This window comes from Mycteria americana, chromosome 15 (genome assembly GCF_035582795.1).
Source record: "Mycteria americana isolate JAX WOST 10 ecotype Jacksonville Zoo and Gardens chromosome 15, USCA_MyAme_1.0, whole genome shotgun sequence".
Lineage (NCBI taxonomy): Eukaryota > Metazoa > Chordata > Aves > Ciconiiformes > Ciconiidae > Mycteria > Mycteria americana.
Window position 1 is genome coordinate 6,293,105 of NC_134379.1, and position 18,469 is coordinate 6,311,573.

Sequence of the window (18,469 nt, forward strand, 5' to 3'; positions counted from 1 at the left end):
GGTGCTGGAGCTAGCCCAGTGCTGAAAGGTCTGAGGTCTGCTGCTGCAGACTATATAAGCACTCGGGAATATTAACCATTGACCTCAGGAGGCTGGGTGTTGTTTTTGGAACTGTAATCAGAGAAAGAAGGAAGAGAACAAAGAAGGGAGGGGACAGTAAAAGAGTGTCAGACCAGGAACTTTCTTAAGACAATCTTCCTGAGCACTGGTAAATCCAGGAGAGAATTAACTCCTTGTGGACCAAGGAGGTTTCTTAAAAGCGTCCTGAAACGACCTATGCTTTGTTTAAAGAATATTAATGTTTTGGTCTTTAATAATGCCTTCTTTGAATAGGTACCGTTATTCCTCCCATAAAAAAGAGAAAACGGCTCCCTCCATAATAGGTTGAAAATTGTTTTTAAAATGTAGAGTACTGAAAAACACATGTGCATCTGTAATACTCAACTATAGATATTGGAAACATCTACACAAAACATTATATAAACATCATTGTATCCGCTGAGAAATTCTTTGGGTAGCAAAATCCACTAGAGCGGAGCTCCTGTCAGCAGTTGCCACATCAAGTCCCCATGCAGAAAGGGACTTGCAGTCCTTCCCACCTGAGAGCAGGGACACCCGTCTTTATGCGGTCCAGGGATGACCCTCGTGACAATTCCGTTTTCTTCTACTCAAAGAGCAATAGGGGAAATGTTAAGGTCTGGTCAGAACTCGGTTCCTCCCACGTGGCAGCCGAGTATGTTATAAGCAAGGCTTAGGGCCAAAGAGTGAACCTAGTAACTCTTTCTGACATAGCCTGTCATATCTCAGTGGATTGGGAAAGACTTGGCTACAGTGCATCGCTTGGCAGGTGTTGGGCTATTTTTTTTCACCTTCCTGATCTTGCAGGTTTATAGGCACAGCTTTGGTAGCTTGCAGGGTGTATTGGGGGGGAAAAAAAAAGTGCCACTGGGAAATGACCAGCAATTCTTGTCCCAGGTGCAAGAAACTTCCAAAATACAAGCAGTGAATTACTTGGTTCTGTAAATACGCCAGAATGGAATTGAAGTTTTTAATTCTAAAGGGAGTGTCTTGTTAATGTCATTTTGATGTTTTTATCTGGTAGATCATGCAAGTGCATACTTCAGATATTGATGACAACATTTCCATTTTTGGTATAAATTGTCACAGCTCTGTTTATAGCTTACTCAAGCAGAGAGAGAGAGAAGCACAGACATTAGGTCATCTGATGTCAGCTCCACAAAGAGCTTCTGCTGTTTCTGTGTCTCATCCCTTTTCTGCTGGGGCTTGTTTGCTTTCGATAACATGCTTATGATTGAAAAACAGTGGGGTTTCAGCTGTCAGAGCTGCAAAGCTCTCTTGCAAGCCTGACTTAAGCATATTGCTCACAAGAAACAGCTTCGTGTTAAATAACTGCCAGTCCTGAGCTTTAGCATTTCACCCTTGGTACAAGAGGAATGAGAAAGAGCTTTCAAATGAATTATATTTCCCCTGCCAATTTTGCATCCACTTGATGTTGAATTAGTGTCTGAAAAGGTGCAGTGACAAAATCGGCCGATGACAAAGTAATTTTCTTACTTTCTACTCTTATGTCCTAAGGTTGCAATCAAAATCTAAAAGGAAACCTCTTGTTTTCACATCTCTATGACGAAGGCTGGCCTCCAGCTGCAGTCTTGCCTATGGGATGGAAGAAACAATGCAGAAGGACCTCAGTGAACGAATCGTGCCTGTTCTTTAGAAGCAGCACATCCACAGTGATTGCTTCCACTGCTACGTGAGTCCTGTTACTTCCAAAGATGCTATAAATGAGCTCTGTAAGTGTGTTACTGCAAAATGCATGGTTTATGTCTTCAGGGGGACTTGTTAGAGCTTTACCTGTAGCCCATTAATGCTCCCTCAATGGTGTTAAAGGAGAAATGCCAATTTACATTACTTTGGAACGACTCCATTTTATATAAACAGGTTAATCTAATACTCCGAATTGTGTTCTTTGAATTTAAAGAACAACTTGGTCTTTGCTTACTGCTCTGCGCTTCGAGGCAGACCAAACCTAACAGGAAACCTAACAGCACAGCCAAAACCTCTTTTGGCTGTGTGCATCACAGTTTGTCCTTTAGAAAAAGAAGTATTTTCTAGTGTGGTGTGAATTAATAGAAACGATTACGCGTTGCTAACTACAACATTTTTTTCAGACCCTAGTGCATTTAAAATGGTGATTGACACTTTTTTCCTTTGTTTGGGAGATAAGAAAGAAAACCAGGCGTTACGTTTGAAGTCCTTTAACCGCCAATAAATGACAAAAGCAGGGCTGAAAGCTATGCATTTAGCGGGGATGCGCCGCCAGGCCCCGGGCCCTGCTCTCGCTCTCGGCGTCGCACGGCCAAGGCGGAGCGGATCCGCTCCTCCTTTTGCAGGAGGAAGGGCGGGCGACGACCGGGCACTAACCCCCCCCGTTCCTCCACCGGGCTCCGCGGCCGGCGGGGCGGAGCGCGGCGGGGCCGGGCGGCGGGACAGCCCGTCCGGGCGGAGCGCTCCGCTCCTCCGCCCCCGCCGCCATGGCCGCCCCGCCGCCGCCGCCGCTGCCCCCCGCCCGCCGCTGCCCGCCGCTGCCCGCCGTCGAGCCGCTCCTCTTCCTGGCTACCCTGTCCCTCGGCCTGCAGGGCCCGCTGGCCACCCAGTACCTCTGGGACCGGCTGGGGACCGAGCGCGGCTACAGCGGCCCCAACGGCAGCAGCCCCGCCGGATGCGGGAACGGCAGCGGGAACGGCAGCGCTGCCGCCGACCCCCTGCGGCAGGTGGGAGACGGGCCGGGGGAGCGGGGGTGCTGCCGCCTCCCGGGGCGCTTTGCCGCGGCGTTGGGCGCTGGGTGCTGCCGGCCCGGGGCCTCGGGTGCCCGCGGTGCCTGTTTCTCAGGTGCCTGTTTCTCTTGCAGGAGGTGGAAGCGCTGGTCTCCCACTGGAACCTCTATATCAACCTGGGAGGCTTCTTCGTTGGTCTCTTCTCCGTGACTCTCTTCGGACCATGGAGCGACAGCGTGGGCCGCCGTCCGGCGCTCGTCCTGCCGGCGGTGGGTATGGCCGTGCAAGCAGCCATCTATCTTCTCGTCATGTACCTGCAGCTGCACGTTGCCTACTTTCTCCTTGGACGCGTTTTGAGTGGCCTCATGGGAGACTACAACCTGATCCTGGCCAGCTGCTTTGCCTACGTGGCCGACACCAGCGACAAACGCGCACGTACATTTCACGTCGCCATCCTCGAGGCGTGCATCGGCATTGCGGGCATGCTGGCCAGCATCGGCGGCGGCCAGTGGCGCAAGGCTCAGGGGTACATCGACCCCTTTTGGCTTGTGCTTGCTGCTAGTCTTGCTGCTGCTCTCTACGCTGCTTTCTGTCTTCAGGAATCGGTGAAGCAGCAGAAACCAGCCAAGCTGTTCACCCTCAGTCATTACAAGGCTGTCTACAGGCTGTACACGGCCCCAGAAGACTTGAGCTCCAGGCGGAAGCTCGCTCTTTACTCCCTGGCTTTCTTTCTTCTTGTCACTGTACATTTTGGAACCAAGGACCTCTTTGTTTTGTACGAGCTTGGCTCCCCTCTCTGCTGGGCTGCTGATCTCATTGGGTATGGCTCAGCCGCCAGTTACCTGGCTTACCTGAGCAGCCTGGGAGGGCTGCGGCTGCTGCAGCTCTGCCTTGAAGACACCTGGGTGGCAGAGATAGGATTGATCTCCAATATTTCTGGACTGGTTGTGATTTCTCTTGCTACTACAACACCACTGATGTTTACAGGTGATGCCGAATTCTTAAATCCCTATATTTCAGGCTCTTAGCTTAGAGATGCCAGGAGATGCAGGAGGGCAGTGTGCTTCTGGGAGTTCAAGCACGTGGAGGAAGTTCTGCCTCCGTTTCAGCTCGTGTACCAACAAAACTCTGGCTCACTAACAGCACAGTTGGCCGAACACTGAAGTTGAAAGTGCAGCCATATACTTCCTAGAATATTAGGTTTCCCAGAAGCTGTATTACGCTGCAGACACAGACTAAAGTGCATTGTGAGATGTAGGAGGGTGAACTAGGTCTAAATATAGCAGGGAGAAACTGCCTGGAGCTACAGATTTCTGGGATTGACTTTTGGGACTTTATTTTTCAGCTGAGCTTCCCCTAATGTGCTGTATCTTGCTCACAGGTTATGGCATTCTGTTCCTCTCCATGGCAGCCACTCCGGTCATCAGAGCCAAGCTCTCCAAGCTGGTCAGTGAGACGGAACAGGGTAAGGAGTTAGCCTCTATACTTAAGCCAGGTCCTGAAACACTGTCGTCTTGGAACACTGAAATCAAACTGCTTTGGGAGGTTAGGACTTCCCTGGCTCCTTTGGACTCCTGCACCTCTGCATTCACCCTGAGGCCCAGGGCAACATTTTATTTTTTCAGAATAATTGTCGTTCACCTGTTTAGACTTGCTACATTTTCAAGATGAGGACAAGAGAAGGAAAGCAAGATGCAAAAGTATTGCATTCAAGCTCAGGAATAGTTCATTCATCCATCTGTTCAGTTCCAAAACTTTTACAAGGAGCAAGAGTTAAAATGGATTATATAACGAGCAGAAGATAGTGATTTCCCTGACCGTGACTCTTTTCTGTAGATCAGTAACAGTGGGAAGAAATCTAGTGTTGTTAGAGGGTTATATCATTGACCATGGTGAAAGATCACGGATAACCCATAGGAGGAATGTATTTGCCTTTCTTCCAGTAATTTGTTTGAAGAGCTTGCACTTGCTGTTAAACACTGCGCAGGAATGCCTCTGCAGGCAGACAGAGGGGAGGAGGGAATCGGGGTGGGAAGGATCGAAAGGTGACTGCACAATCCATGTTTCCTGTATTAGAATGAAGGTGGCACACACTTGATATCAGATTTATGGTGCTATAAAGTGCAGTCTTGTGCTGTACAATGTTTAACAAGCAATAAGATGTGCTTGGCAGTAAACAGGGCTATATAGCCCTGTCTAAAGCATTTACAACCCATCTGAGATATAATATCTCTGGTCAGCTCCTGTGATACAAATTCTGGAGGTCAGTGCGGTGGTCCTGGCTACAGAGAAGCTGAGCTTGACAGGTTTGGCCTGCCAGGCCAGCCCAGCGCGCCTGATCTCTGCTCCGAGCTCTTGCTTACCACGCCTGACAATGCAGACACCGGTTTTCTGATCAGAAGTGCAAACCCTTAGAAAGGGTCACAGAATCCCACTGAAGGAGGTGATGTGGTAAAGACATTTGCAGGCAGGGCCGTCTCACCATTAACCTCTCGTATATCTTTTCCAGGTGCTCTTTTTGCTTCTGTTGCCTGTGTGGAAGGGCTGTGTTCACTTGTGGCTACAGGAGTGTTCAACTCTCTCTACCCTGCCACCTTGCACTTCATGAGGGGCTTGCCATTTCTCTTCGGGGCTATAATTCTTCTTATTCCAGCAGCTATTATTGGGTAATTTACTTTGAATTTCTAAACTTTGCCATAGCACCTGTGAAGTGTAATATGAAAAATACTATTTACTCTACTTAGGATAGAGGCTCACAGTTTTTAAGGCCTATTTGCAATTATGCTTATTAGAAGGTGTTCAGTGCCTCAGTAAGCAGAGGTACAGGTCCATTTCTTCTGGCATCTGAATCCTAGCGATAAACCTACAGCACAAGTAATGTAGCTGCCGACGTTCAAAGTGCTTCAGAGTCTCACTCCACCCTCAGAATGGAATCCAAAATCTGGAGTTGAATTTGAAAGTCCTCCTTTACAGAAGAGATGGAGCTCTTTTAGCAGCCTCTCTTCCTGTTGTTTCTCTACTAATTAAAGCAAAAGTTGTGTCATGATAGAAAACAAATCCCTTGGTAAGTCTTGGGAGAGGGAACGTGCTGGGATTCACAGTAGAAGTGCAACAGCTCCTGGCAGGGTCATTTTGTTCTGTTCCTTTGAAACTTTAAAAGTCACTTCATTCAGCAACATCCCAGTGTGCCTTCGAAGGCTCTAACTGTTCTTTCTTTCTTAGGTGGATAGAAATCTGGGACTCAAACCATGGCTACAGTCACTTCTCAGATGCTTCCCTGTCCCCTGCAGATGGCTGAGCAGCAACTTAGCAACAAGGAATTGGCCAGCTTGGCAGTGTCCATCTGAAGGCTGCTCTTTATTCTTCCCTTGAAGGACAGATTAGCGTGGGAGGGACACCCTGCTTGTCCTTACTAATTTTTAAATGCCAAATAGTTGGAAATCATGGCTCTGACTACCAGTAGGAACTCAATTTGCAGATGTGAATGCCTCTTCTCCGTTATGTGGGCTCATCTGTCAGAGAAAACCCAAGAGACCCAAAAGCCAATCAAGAGTAAAAGCTATTGTTGGCCATTTGCAAGGCCGGTTAGTGGTTTGGGGTTTGGTGGGGAGGGAAGGTTCTGTGGCATGCTTTTAGTGGTGAGAGAGGACTGAATTCTGGTTTAATTGCCAAACACGTTTCCCTCTGAGAACTACAGTGTGCAGCAGCTGAGCTGCTGCACACTGCTGTGGTGAGGCCCAGACCAAAGCCTGCAGAGCGAGGCTGAAGCAGAGGTACCCAACAGCGTGCTGTTGAGGAGAAAGGTCTGTGCTCTGAATCAGTGTGTTGTCAATAAAAAATGTCGCATGCCAGACTAGGGTCCTGCAGAAATCCTTATGCTGAGTGGTAGTTTACCACAGGAGTGCTATTGCTGTCCTTATCGACTAAACTAGCTTTAACTTGGCAAGTTAGAGGTGTCTGAGGGAGAGAACCTAATGCACGAAGTGCTCGTAGTGAGGAGTGCCAGTGGCATGTCCTGCCTGTCTCTCTGCAGCTCAGCCCAGGATTTCAAAGGTATTTTTGAGAAGTAATAGCTTGTGTGAGAGCACTAAGGTGCAAGTAGGTGCCTTAATTGCCAGTTGCCCAAACTGATGAAGTTAAGGCTAAAATTGACAAAATTGGGTCTCCCTAACTGAAGACCCTTGCACTATGAATTTGAGGCCCCAACTGTGATAAGTGTGCCCTAGTGTCATGTGAAATCACTGCTGCGCTTATGGCAGAGCCAGAAGCAGTCCTTCCTCATCAACACACGGCGCTGTCGGGATGAGCTGGTGTGGGGACAGGACTAGTGTCTTTGGAGATAAAATTATGCCCCAAAATTTTGTGTTGGTGACCTCATTTCTGCTGCCCTTTTCAGGATACGTTGATGCCAGCAAGCAAACCCCACGTTCATGGTACTCATAATTGTTCTTTTCAGAGCATTAACTGTATTGCCTCAATCCTATTTTCTTCAAACTGCCATAAACCAGCAGTTCTGTGTACATTGCATTGCACACACTGTTCAGATGCATGCAATAATGTCCTTAACCGTGAAATTGCTTAGCAGACATGTTACTTTCAGAATTAATAAAACCTCCATTCTCTTTTATGGTTCATAAAAAGATAGCTTTTCTCGTACAGCTGTTGATGTCATTTGTGCTTGCCTCGTTCTGTGCTTCTCTCCGTTATTTTCATGCTTCTTCCTTTATTGAAGACTCTGCGGTAGAGAAGCAGCAGCAGGAAGTTATCTGCCTTGTGGAGAATGAGCGTGTGAGAGTCCTGAGTCAGGAAAAATGCAGATTTGGAACTTGCAAGCAGCCAAAGCTTGAGTAAAGCTTGCAGGAGTGCTTACTCTGTAGCCTGTCCTTCAATATGCAGTAAATGTGAAATACTTACATGCAGCTTTGTTCCCTGTTCACGAGGAGTTTGTGATAAAAGCAGGAGAATTGGGGAGTAGAGAAGCAGGAGGTGGAGAAGTAGGGAGGCTTTAAGAACTTAGTGTTGTGCCACTTGATCTGTGTAGTTATGCCAGTGGACATAGGCAGGAGTTACGTGTCTGACTGACGGGCTAAGCCCAGAGTTAGCCTCTCTGAGGAACAGGGCATGCTGTGAGTGTTGCAATAGATGTCTGTAGCTGAACTGACTGTGAAGTCTTCTCTACCAACAGAATCCATGGACACCAATGCTAGCAGCTGCTCAGTGTTGTGCAGTGAAGTGAAACTTGTGTACCTGGCTCTGCTTTCCTGTTTGTGTCAGTGTGCTTGCAAAGCAGAAATTCAATAGGAACTATTATGCTCTATTAAAAAAATTAAAACAAAGTTTTTCTAGGCTGTCCTCCAAGAACTACAACCGTGAGGCAAATACATGATCTATGCATCGTGACTGTGGGCAGCAGGTAGAGGGTCCCTGGGGATGCAGTGAGCTACATCAGTCCATGCAAAGATGAGCGTGAAGCGTGGGTCCCCGCAGAGAATGGTGCCTGGAGAATGTCAATTCTGCTGCCCCTTCAGAGGATGAGAAAGCATGACGGCAAGAGAGAGCAATTGTGAGAAGGCTGCAGGGAGAGAAGCATGTGACACAAACAGAAAAGAGATGGGGATTTAGAGTATAAACCAAATTTATTAATAATGTCTACTGTAAACACTTTCTGACATGACATAGCGAAGGAATAAGGAAGGGTGAGAACAGAAGGATTAGTTTCCTTGAGACTGTCTGCTCAGACGGGAAGGGGCTGGGTATGGGATGTTTTGTCAAGAGCAGGGCGAGTTCATTAAGGTGAAGGTAACTGAATGATGGGGAAACAGGAGGAGTCACAGTCTGGGCAGCTGGAGCGTGAGATGGGAGCTCATTGCAGGTGAGATGACTAAGCTGTAGAGAACAAGTAAATCTCATTGAATGGTGGGTGAGGAGGTTAATTGCTAGAGAGGTCCTGGGAAACAAGATGCAATAATCTTACTGTGTATTACTGTAGGGAGAAAAATCCTTAGGACTGTTTGTGTGGGACTCCTTCAGTGGCCACGGAGGCCTTGACATTCAATCAGTTACTCACGACTTTTCCCTGAAGTGGCTCTCAAGTGGCTTTTATCCTATGGCAGATTCACCTTTGGGCTCATCTGCTGGCTTCCTCGTATTTAATCTGGAGATTAGACAGATTCTATTTCTGATGAATGCTGGGCAGATATAGCTATTAACCTTTCACTGGAGAACAAAGATGCCATTAACTGTGATCTGATAAGAACTATCCATAAAGCTGTGATTAAGCACGAGAATTTAACTTTTTTTTTCTCAAATGTTGATGGATATAAGCCAAAAGGAAATGTGTTTGTGTTCCTGCCCGTTAAGGCAGGCAGTGAGGCTTCGGGGAGAGCCAGGAGAAGGACAAGGTGGCTGAGACTCCTCATTACCTCCTGAAAGGGTTGAGTTATCTTGAGCAGGGACAGGCAAAGGAGCTTGTTTCTTCTGCAGGGTGGTGCGTCAGCCTGGTCTCCAGACCGTCAGGGCAGGCGGGTGTTCCCTGGGCATGGCTTGCTCTTCCTCCTGTGCGCGCTCTGAACAGGGATGTCTTTTTGCATTATTCACTTTGCTCTGCATCAAAAAAGACAAGCTCAGGTAGGAGCTGCAATTTCTGGTCCTAATTGCAAAACGGCACGTTGTTGAGAGCCTGCTCACCCTCCAAGCTGGTGTGAGAAGCAGGACGAGGCTGGGAGAGCAGAATTCGAGGAGGTGTGTCAGGGTGCCCGTGGTTCCTCACCTGCAGCGTTAGCAGCAGGTATTGCCAGTCCTGCCAGCCAGTGCTCACACCTAGCAGCCTGTGCCTGCCCTTTGCATCAACTTCACTCTTTCCTGATATTTCAAGGTGAGTATCTGCAAAAAGACCTGGTGGGTGTTGAGAAGAGATCGGTAAAAAGAAACAAATGCTACTTGGTATTGCATCCAGCAGAGAGTAGGGACAACCCTGAGCCTGAGGAGCTTAGCCAGGGCTGTCAGGGGTGAGCGGTAGTCAGCAAAGAGAGACACCAGCTCCTGTCTGAAGGGACAGACCACAGGAGATGTGCTGTGGAGCACCAACAGCAGAATGAAGTACAGCCAGCGTGTAAGAGCTCTGCAAGTAACAGGACAGCAATTAGCATCTTCAGGATCTGCGTGGATATTTGTTTTCCAGAGTCACAATCCAGCCTGCTGTGCCCTATAAGTATAGACCTGATAAAGTGGTAAAGCTGAGACATCAGGTGGAAGGAAGGGGCTTGTTTTAAAAGCACTTTTTGCAAAGACCCTGCGGAAACTTCACGTGATCTAAACCCAAACTTCCGTCGCCAGAGTTAAGAGCACAAAGTGGTTTTGCAGCATTAGGAGGTGAAAGGCCCTCTAGGAAGAAGCCAGCTCGTGATAAAGGGACATTACTGGGAAAGAGAAAGCTTCTGCTGAGCAGTTTAGAAGGCCCCTGTGTTATCTTTCCCAAACATGGGGATTTCGTTAGGGCTTAGCTTTTGTTTGCCCTTTCCTGCTCTCAGCTTCTGACCGCAACGATATTCCCGCGGCACCCAGCAGAGGCCATACGATGCTTACGGACCGTTCCCTCTCGACTGCTCTTCTCTCTCACGTGTCCTCTTGCAACGCACCCCTCACCAATTCCCCAGCTTTCGGTCCTCAGAAGATCCCTCCTCTTCGGACATGCTTCTGGGGGAAGCTGCAGCCGTTTGCGGGGATCTGGACGGCGTCGGTCTCCCTCGCACGCCCTGCATTGCGGGAGCCGTAACCTGCATGTCCTGCCACCCCAAGGGAGGACGTGGAAGACCAGGCGTCCATCCCAGAGTCCACCCTGGCCTGACTCACCAGGCACCATATGAGTAAGTACTGGCCTTTTAGCACCAGGGGCTTGGATCTGGAGGGTGAAGGGGGGGGTAATGAGCTAAGACCTCATCTCAAAGCCAAGGTACTAAGATGGGGAAAAATCTAGAGGGAGAAATTTGGCCCCACGTGAAAAGGGGTCACCTGGGAAGTCTCTGGAGGGGATGAGGCAGCTGGGCTGGTTCTAGGTCTGCCCCAGGGAGGGCAAGCAGTCCAGGCCGTTCTCCGACCCAGCCGAGGAGTCCCGGGAGGAACGGCCCTGGAGAAAGCGGATGATTTTGTCGATTGTGGCCTCCTGGTACTCGTGGGACCACCTGTGTTCACGGGGAAAATCTGAGTTAATTTTTCCATGGTGCAAGATGCCATGAGATAGCTTGGTGCATTCGGGTCAGGAGCCAGAGACCCCCTCCCTCCCACCCAGCTCCCTAGGAGAACCCTTTTCCCCACGGAAAATGGAGGAACACTGGATGCTGCAGGAAAGCCCCTTCCCCTGTGCCCTGCTGGGCTGGAAGGCTACGGGGAGGTTGGGATGCCAGCCTGGAGCGCTGCCGCACGAAGGGAAAGCAGGAGGCAAGAGGAACCCAGGCGAGCTACGAAACCTGCCGGCATCGCTCCTGCCTGGAGGGCTGGGGGCACGAGGGTGGGCGTCTTCCCAGCGGCGACGGGGTGGGGAGCTCTGTTACCCAGAGGAGCCCCAAGCACAAAGTCAGCAGAACGGTTATGGTGGGGACCTTTGCTCCCTTCGTGCTCTGGAGTACCTGAGTGACTCGCCCTTTGGCCTGTTCTGCCTCCCTCATCTATTTTTCCCAATTTCCTTGTGCTCTTTGCTACTGGTTATGCAAGCCGTTCTCTCCAGGTGTCAAGGAAGGTGCCAAGGTGTCCAGGTGTCATGGCACAGGTTCCTTTTACTTACTTGATACCATTAAATTTCAGGACAGCCCTCATGTCCTTGGGAAGTGTTTCTGGGTCCGGCCACTCAAAATGGTCTGTAACAGGTACGATGTTCTTTCCAGAGTTCAGGGCTGTCACAATCTCCTGCAGGAACATGCAAGTGCTCAGGCTATGGCCCGTGTCAGCCCATCACCCTCCTGCTCCAGCATCCACCAAGCTCCCACCTGATGGCATCTCCTACCTTGTGCACCCAGTCCTTGCACTCGGGGTCTCCCATGCATTTATCCAGCGCGTTTGGCGAGAGGACCAGCACAAAATTGCGGGCGCTCATGACGCTCTGGATCAGCTTGTCCTCAAACTTCCCTGCCTCCAGCTTCTCCACATCAATGAACACGCTGAAGCCGTGCAGCTGCAGGTGGACCTTCAGCAGGCTGGTGGCGAGAGGAGACAGCACCGTGAGGAGAGCTACTGCCAGCGCCTGGGTTTCCCACCACATCGGCCGAGACGCGATGAGACAGAGGAGCAGCGAACGGGCTCCCGCAGAGAACAGAACGGTCCTTGAGACGCCCACTGCCAGCCCAGCCTGCTTACAGGTGTCTGGCCCCACGCAGAAAACACAGGGAGCGGGACATTAACTCCCTGCTGTGATCCCCTACAGCCCTACGAGCACAGCGCGAAAAAGGGTAAGTCGGTGCCAAAGAGGGACGGGGTGGTAGCGACGGGCCAGGGAATTGGCCTGTCCACCGCGCAGCTTTTGGCACGTGCTGTCCCCATTTGCACCGCAGCTTTTGGCAGCCTCCCCCTCCTCCCCGCTGCAGCCTGCGGCTCTCCCGGCTCCACGCTCTTCCCGTGACTGATCGCCAGCCTTGGCTCTGGGCATGAACTCAGCACCGTATCGTTGCCTGCAGGACTCACCTGGCCAGCTGCGACCCGGTGCTCCTCCGGTAGCTGATAAATACGTCAGTCCCATCGGACGCAGTTTGCAGCGTTATAGGGGAGTGAAGCGTTTCTAGGCAGAGCAAACGGCAACCAAAAGTTAAAAATACCCAACAGCTCGTCCCAAACAACCCTCGATACTTGTCCCCACCCGCCTGCTCTGGCGCAGCGAGCAGCAGCGGGACCCGCACCCCTTGCAGCAGTGAGGATGCGGACACGGTGGAAGCCCGTGTTGATGTGGCAGTCCTCCTGCAGCTGCTGCTCCGTCACCCGGTGCAAGAAGTTGCGGTTGATGCCGCACATCAGCAGGTTGTACGTGTACTGACGAAACTTGGGGTCAATGCCGCCCAGCCAGTCGGCCAGGTTGCTGCGGTCGCAGGTGGAATAGTTTGCAAAGGTCTTCAGCTCTGTCAGCTCCCGGAAAAACCTGGCAGAAAAACAAATGAAAGCATGGAGCGGGGAGGGGAGGCTGCTGGACCAGGCAGGACCTAGAGACATTTGGTACCATGTCTTTTATCTGCACAGGAGAGAGCGCAGCTACGTGCTGTGGGGAAGAATGAGCTAAAGGAATAGAAAAAGAGAAGAACAGCTGCGTGACGCGGGAGTGTTGGTCCTCAGGACACGGGGGTATGAGGAGCTCAGCTAAGGGAGAAGCTCGGGTAAGTTCCCATCTTTCTGGGTAACTTGCAGGATCCCACCTGCCCTGTGCCATAGGTGGTCCCTCCCCATCCCACACCTCTCCCGTGCATTGGCCCCATTGCAGGAATCCCTCTGGCACTGCATACTGCACTGGAAAAGCCCTGGCAGTCCGGGTTTTGCATTTTGAGGACCTCTGTTCTTGTCTTTGCAAGAAGGGGAAAGCACAGACCTTTTCCCTGGCTCTGCCACTGTGGCGATGACCACGTGAGAGGCCGGCGTGCCCTGGTTGGCAGTCCTACCTTTTCCGAGTGATGCTGGAGTCCATCCCCAAATCCTCCTGCACCTCCTCCTCTGTCAGCCTCAGGAGAATGTCCCCATCCACCTGGTGGTCCTGCCAAGAGAAATCCAGGCTGGAAAGATCCTAGGAAAAGCTGTTGGGTGAGATGCTTACACCTCTGCTGCAAGATGGGGCAAAAGGGCCCATCCAGGTGTGTCCCTCCGGCACGCAGCCCTACCAGGAAGCTCTGGCAGTATTTGTTGAATCCGATCTGCTGCAGCCACGTCTGCACCTCGCAGGGCTTCCAGTTGGGAACCGTGGGCAGGATGCGCCGAGGGACCTCCTCCCCTATCATGCGCAGCACCTTTTTGGCCAGGGAGGAGGTGGTGCTGCTGGTGGAGTAGCACACTACCCTCTTCAGGCTCTGCGTAGCCCCAATCTCACTGAAAATCTGGGGACACAAAGGGAGGAGACATCACTTTGCTTTCCCTCCTCCTCCCCACAACCTGTGCCAGGCCAGCTGAGGACCAGGGTACTTGGTGAGCTCACAGGGGAGCAAAAGACACCGAGATGCAGTTGTGGCAACCCTTCCCTTTTGCATCTCATTCCTTCAGGCCAACCTACCCTTTACCTTTGTTTTCTTCTGCCTGGTTTTGATGGCAGCCTCCGTGCAGAGGTAGAAGGCAGCGATGCACTGTGCTTCCAGCCGCGAGCTGTCCAGCAGAGGTACCAGCCGCTGCAGGTCATCTGCCGTCCTCCCCTGGCTGTTGTCGCTGCTGCCCAACATCTCGCAGGCGAAGTGCTCCGGATCCAGCGAGGCGATGAATGGCTCCACCAGAGCCAGCGTCCCCGAGCGTTCCACCTCCTTCTCGATTTCTTTGTTGGTGGCTAGCACCGTGATGGCCAGGCAAGCGTGCAGGCGGATTAGTTCATCGTCTCTTGAAAACACCAGTGGGAAAAGCCACTCCGCCGTCCTCTTCTCGATCATCAGGCGCTGGTTGGCCTGCCCCCCGTACATGGCACAGTTGGCCAAGGCCATGGCGCAGTGCCGCAGCACGATGGGGTCCGTCCAGCGGCACCAGTAGAGGATAGCATCCAGGCCTCCATCAGAGATAAGCTGGAAACAGGTCTCCTCGGTGTGTTTGAACATGTGCTCCAGGATACCGGAGAGGCTCTGCGCCAGCTGGGGAACATCTCGCTCCTTGGCTAAGTTCAGAATCACTCCCAGACCGATCCGAGCAATCCGATCCCTGCAGGAAGGAGAGGCACGGGCAGGTGAGGGGCAGACGGCCATGCAGGGAGCGAGAACGGTGACTGGCGTGTGAACTCCCCCGTGCTTCGGTGGCGTTTGCCCCATGACAGCCAGATGTTTCCCTGCGGGACACAGCTGCCAGATATGCGGTCAGGCCGTGATGCAGCGAGATGCGACAGGATGGTGTTGGAAGAACCTGTCTGGGTCTGGTGGAAGAGCTTGTGATGGGACAGGACATGGTGTGCATAGCCCAGGACCACCACGCCAGGGCCTCTCGTGCTCGAGGTAAGACGCACGTAGCAATTAACAGTGCACGGTAGGCTAATGCCAGGCTAGAAATAGATCTGCTTAGTCAGCTTTCCTGGGTGTGTGTGAGCTGCTTTGTGTTCAGGGGTGAAAACTTGTTTGTCCTTAACCAGTGCTGTCCTCTGGCTGCTCTCCAGATCAGTGCCAAGCCCGGGACGGGAGTTTCACACCTGGCTGAGCACCCGTGCAGAACTGGCTACGGGGGAGTGCGAGAGACGGGGATCTGCCCGACCTGAGATGGCAGCGTGGAGGAAAGCTGTTTATTTCCGCAATCCTGCGCTCTCCTAGAAGAGGACAGCAAGAGCCCTGGGGGCAGGCAGCCGAGGGCCACCAGCTGCTGCTCAGCCACGGCTGGCCTGGAGCCCCGTTCTGCGAGCATGGTCTCAAAATGACGCCTGAATGGGGCTGGGTCCTAAAAGTGTAGAGCGAGGAAGGGGAAATGATGGGCTCTCCCCTGCCCTCCCATGAGCCTGCCTGGGATGAGGGGGCAGCTCCATCCCCGGCCTTAGAAGCGGCCCGTTTGGTGCCGTGATGGAGCTGCTCCGTTCACAAGGCACAAGTGCTGGGGCGGATGCCCCGTGCCGTGCTGCTCGTGAGGGCAGCAGCGCGTTTGGCCCCCCGCGATTGTGGGGTGAAGGCACGCCAGCCTCTCCACGCTGGCAGGTGGGAAGAGCGTTTCTGGGAAGCCTGTGGCCCGCATGGCTCACGCTGACCTTGGAGTGGGTTTGGCAGCAAATGCTGTGGAGAGCTCTGGAAAAAATGCCCTCAGCCTGGGACTGGCTCCGAGCCCAGACTCGGCCATGGAGCTGGATGACAAACACAGCCCCGCCAGGTCCCCGACTCCCTGCAGCCACAGGATGGAGCCAGGACTGGTCCAGCTCCCGGCTAAGCACCGCTGCTGCTGCGCACGGATGCGGGGAGGGGTCTCTAAGCCAGAGGCTTGGATGCACGGGGGGACCCTACACCTCCCTGCCATCGCTCGGAGGTTGATGGTGGGCCAGGCTGCGAGGAGCGAGGGGCTGGGGACCCATGGCTGCTCTGAGACCCTGGCCCATGAATTCCTCCTGGAGCAGAGACAGCGATGCCCGCAGCCGCTTTCTCTTGCCAGGAAGCTAAGTGCTGAATTCAGACCGTGCCAGTGATGTTTCCTGGGATTAATTCCACTCTAATGGATTTCCTGATTTAGCTGTTGCTTCTTTTTGCCTGCCAGTGCGTGCAGCGAGGCCCAGGCTGCGAGTCCACAACCTTACAGCAAGACGCATCGCCCATGAAGCTGGAGCAAGACCGTAAACTTTGGCCAAGCTTCCTCCACATGCGCCCAAAGCCCTGGCTGGGGCCGGCTGGGCTTGGGCGCACGGAAGGAGAGTGGAGCTGGCAGAGCCGCACGTTTGCCTGTGGGGTCCCAGGAGAGAAAGGCCTGATCCTGACCCCGCTCACGGCAGGTATACAGCTCCTCTCTGGGACCGGCACGCCGCAGGCAGTGCTGCCAGGGCATGCCGAACCAGACACGGGGCAGAGGGGAGAGTTCGTCTGTCGAGGGACCTTGCGGGAGCGCGGTCACGGTGTTTGAAGGGCGAGCTGCGTGCGGGCGCTGCGTCAGCACTGCCGTGCGTTTAGATGTCTCGGGTGCCACGTGTGCGCATGCACCCTCGTACACGTGGTCGTATATGCACACATGTGCGCGCACACACGCTCCCACCCCACCTGTGCCGACGCTTTGGCAGAGCCAGCCCAACGCCTCTCACCTGTCCTGGGGAGCAGCACAGGCATCTCCAGCCTCTGAGCTAGGGGGCATGGGCTGGGGGGCTCCGAGGGCCGCTGGCTGGCTGGCCCCCTCCTTATGGTCTCATTCCAGCCCTGGTCAGCAGCAGAAAGTCTCTGGGCTTCATCCTCCTCCTCCTGCTGCGGTTATGGCTAAGGGGGAGTCGCGTCTCATCCTTGGGGTCGGGTGCTCTGGGCCAGCCAAACTGACCCAGCTCAGTCACGGAGGGCGTCTTGGGCACGTCTGGGTGGCCCCAGGCTGAGGGTGGCTCATGAGGACACCCCGATCCTCACCAGCATCCCTTGAGCTGGGGCTGGTCCTCCTCCCTCCAGCCGCGGCAGGGGCAGGTCGTGCCATTGCCTGGGCATGATCAGCACGTTGGGGACCCCCGTGTGCAAGTGCAGGGTGTGGGGGGACGTGGTGTGGAGCCGAGGGGGTTTGATGCTCCGGGAGCACCCAGAGCAGGGAAATTTGGGGCGTGTGGGATGGGCGGGAGGAATTTTGGGATGGGCGGAGGAAATCCTTGCTGTGCTCGGGGCGGCGGGCGAGCCTGCGGCGGGGAGGGCTGTGCCTAGCGCGGGGGGCTCTTCGCAGACTCACCTATTTTCTGCCACCAGGATCTGCTCCAGGAGTTTTCCGGCCTGGCACTTGGTCTCCAGCTCTGCCGTGTACAGCAGGTTCAGCAGCAGGTCCAGGCCCCCCTCCAGGCGCATCACGTCGCACAGCACTTTGGCCACGTCCCTGCCCAGCGTGGGCATCCCCCAGGCTTCCTCCACCAGCTGGAAGATCTCGGCGATGGCTCTCCTCCGCTCCGCCGGGCTGGCCGCCTGCTTGGTGCGGCCGATGGCCCGGTGCAGGGCGGGCAGGATCCGGTCCAGGGCTGCCCGCACGTCCGTGTTCACCCCGGGGGAAACCTCCCGGCGCTCCCCCCCGGAGCTGCCCCCGCCCGCCCAGCTGCCCGCCTGGCTCACGCACTCGGGCACCGCCAGCCCCTCCGCGCCCGACATGGTGAAGAACCGGCACAGTTTATAGAGGGAGACGAGCAGGATGAGCACCATCGGCCTCCCCTAGCACGGCATCCTCGGCCGCCGGCCCCCCCCCGGGAGCACCCGGGCAGCTCCCTGGGGCGGGGGGGGGGACGGGACCCCCGAGGGGAGGGACGGAGCTGGCCCGGGGTCCCGCCGCGGGGCCGGGCTGCCGGCTCCCTCTCTCCCCTCCCTGCCCCGCCGGGATGCGGAGCCGGAGCGCTGGCAGGAGCCGCCCTCCCAGAGCCGGGCTCGGCACCTCGGGTGCTGGGGGCTGATGTCAGCCCGCCCAGGCGCCGCCTCTCCGAGGAGGGGCTCATCTCCGGGCAGCAGCAGCCCCCTCCCCGCTGCGGATGCTCGGCCATCCCCCGAGCCCTCCTTCCCCGGCCTCAGCTGGGGCTTGTCCCGCTGTCCCCATGCCCCCCCCCCGCCCCTTCCCCGAGCTGCCGCGGAGCCCGTGGTCACCTCCGCGGCGGGCAGGGACCCCCAAGGTGCTTTCGCACGGGGTGGAAGTAAAGGGCCAGGCCCCGTGGTGGCCGCGGCCGTGGTCAGGGTGAGGTTGTGGCCATCCTGGCAGGGTGTTTTGAACCCGTTTGGTGTCAGTGGAGGGGGTAAATAGCTCCCTTTGGAGCGGAAATTCAGAGCAGCTCCTCTGGGTGGGCTGGGGATTTGCATGATAAAAGAAAGAGCAGAGGCAGCCTGGGCCCCTTTTATTTTCTT

The 18,469-nt window shown here is 54.1% G+C and overlaps 2 protein-coding genes across 4 annotated transcripts; one reads left to right on the forward strand and one right to left on the reverse strand.

Moving 5' to 3' along the window:
• The first annotated feature begins 2,436 nt into the window (after positions 1-2,436).
• Positions 2,437-7,624, forward strand: SLC46A1 (solute carrier family 46 member 1). Of its 2 annotated transcripts, XM_075517982.1 has the most exons (5): positions 2,467-2,792; positions 2,930-3,782; positions 4,177-4,260; positions 5,305-5,461; positions 6,018-7,621. In XM_075517982.1, the coding sequence occupies exons 1-5, from the start codon at positions 2,553-2,555 to the stop codon at positions 6,091-6,093; spliced, it is 1,410 nt and encodes a 469-aa protein (XP_075374097.1). In that variant the 5' UTR covers positions 2,467-2,552; the 3' UTR covers positions 6,094-7,621. The 2 variants fall into 2 exon arrangements, with proteins under 2 accessions (XP_075374096.1, XP_075374097.1); XM_075517981.1 differs by lacking the exon at positions 5,305-5,461 and having other exon boundaries at positions 2,437-2,792; positions 6,018-7,624.
• Positions 7,625-9,621: 1,997 nt separating this feature from the next.
• SARM1 (sterile alpha and TIR motif containing 1) lies at positions 9,622-17,799 on the reverse strand. 2 transcript variants are annotated; one of them, XM_075517980.1, is made up of 10 exons: positions 17,325-17,799; positions 14,036-14,654; positions 13,643-13,855; positions 13,427-13,518; positions 12,680-12,915; positions 12,468-12,561; positions 11,794-11,983; positions 11,575-11,696; positions 10,806-10,975; positions 9,622-9,677 (listed from the first exon to the last, which is right to left on the reverse strand). In XM_075517980.1, exons 1-9 carry the CDS (start codon positions 17,780-17,782, stop codon positions 10,846-10,848), a joined length of 2,154 nt encoding a protein of 717 aa, XP_075374095.1. In that variant the 5' UTR covers positions 17,783-17,799; the 3' UTR covers positions 9,622-9,677; positions 10,806-10,845. The 2 variants fall into 2 exon arrangements, with proteins under 2 accessions (XP_075374095.1, XP_075374094.1); XM_075517979.1 differs by lacking the exon at positions 9,622-9,677 and having other exon boundaries at positions 10,714-10,975.
• Between the last annotated feature and the right edge of the window lie 670 nt (positions 17,800-18,469).

Bases quoted from the DNA above. Each gene is read 5' to 3' on its own strand.
- SLC46A1 (XM_075517982.1), top strand. From the start codon at position 2,553: ATGGCCGCCCCGCCGCCGCCGCCGCTGCCCCCCGCCCGCCGCTGCCCG. The intron at 2,793-2,929 runs GTGGGAGACGGG...TTTCTCTTGCAG, and splicing joins CCGCCGACCCCCTGCGGCAG to GAGGTGGAAGCGCTGGTCTC. The intron at 5,462-6,017 runs GTAATTTACTTT...TTTCTTTCTTAG, and splicing joins ATTCCAGCAGCTATTATTGG to GTGGATAGAAATCTGGGACT.
- SARM1 (XM_075517980.1), bottom strand. From the start codon at position 17,782: ATGGTGCTCATCCTGCTCGTCTCCCTCTATAAACTGTGCCGGTTCTTC. The intron at 14,655-17,324 runs GTGAGTCTGCGA...TCCTTCCTGCAG, and splicing joins ATCCTGGTGGCAGAAAATAG to GGATCGGATTGCTCGGATCG. The intron at 12,916-13,426 runs GTAGGACTGCCA...TTTTTCTGCCAG, and splicing joins TCCAGCATCACTCGGAAAAG to GTTTTTCCGGGAGCTGACAG.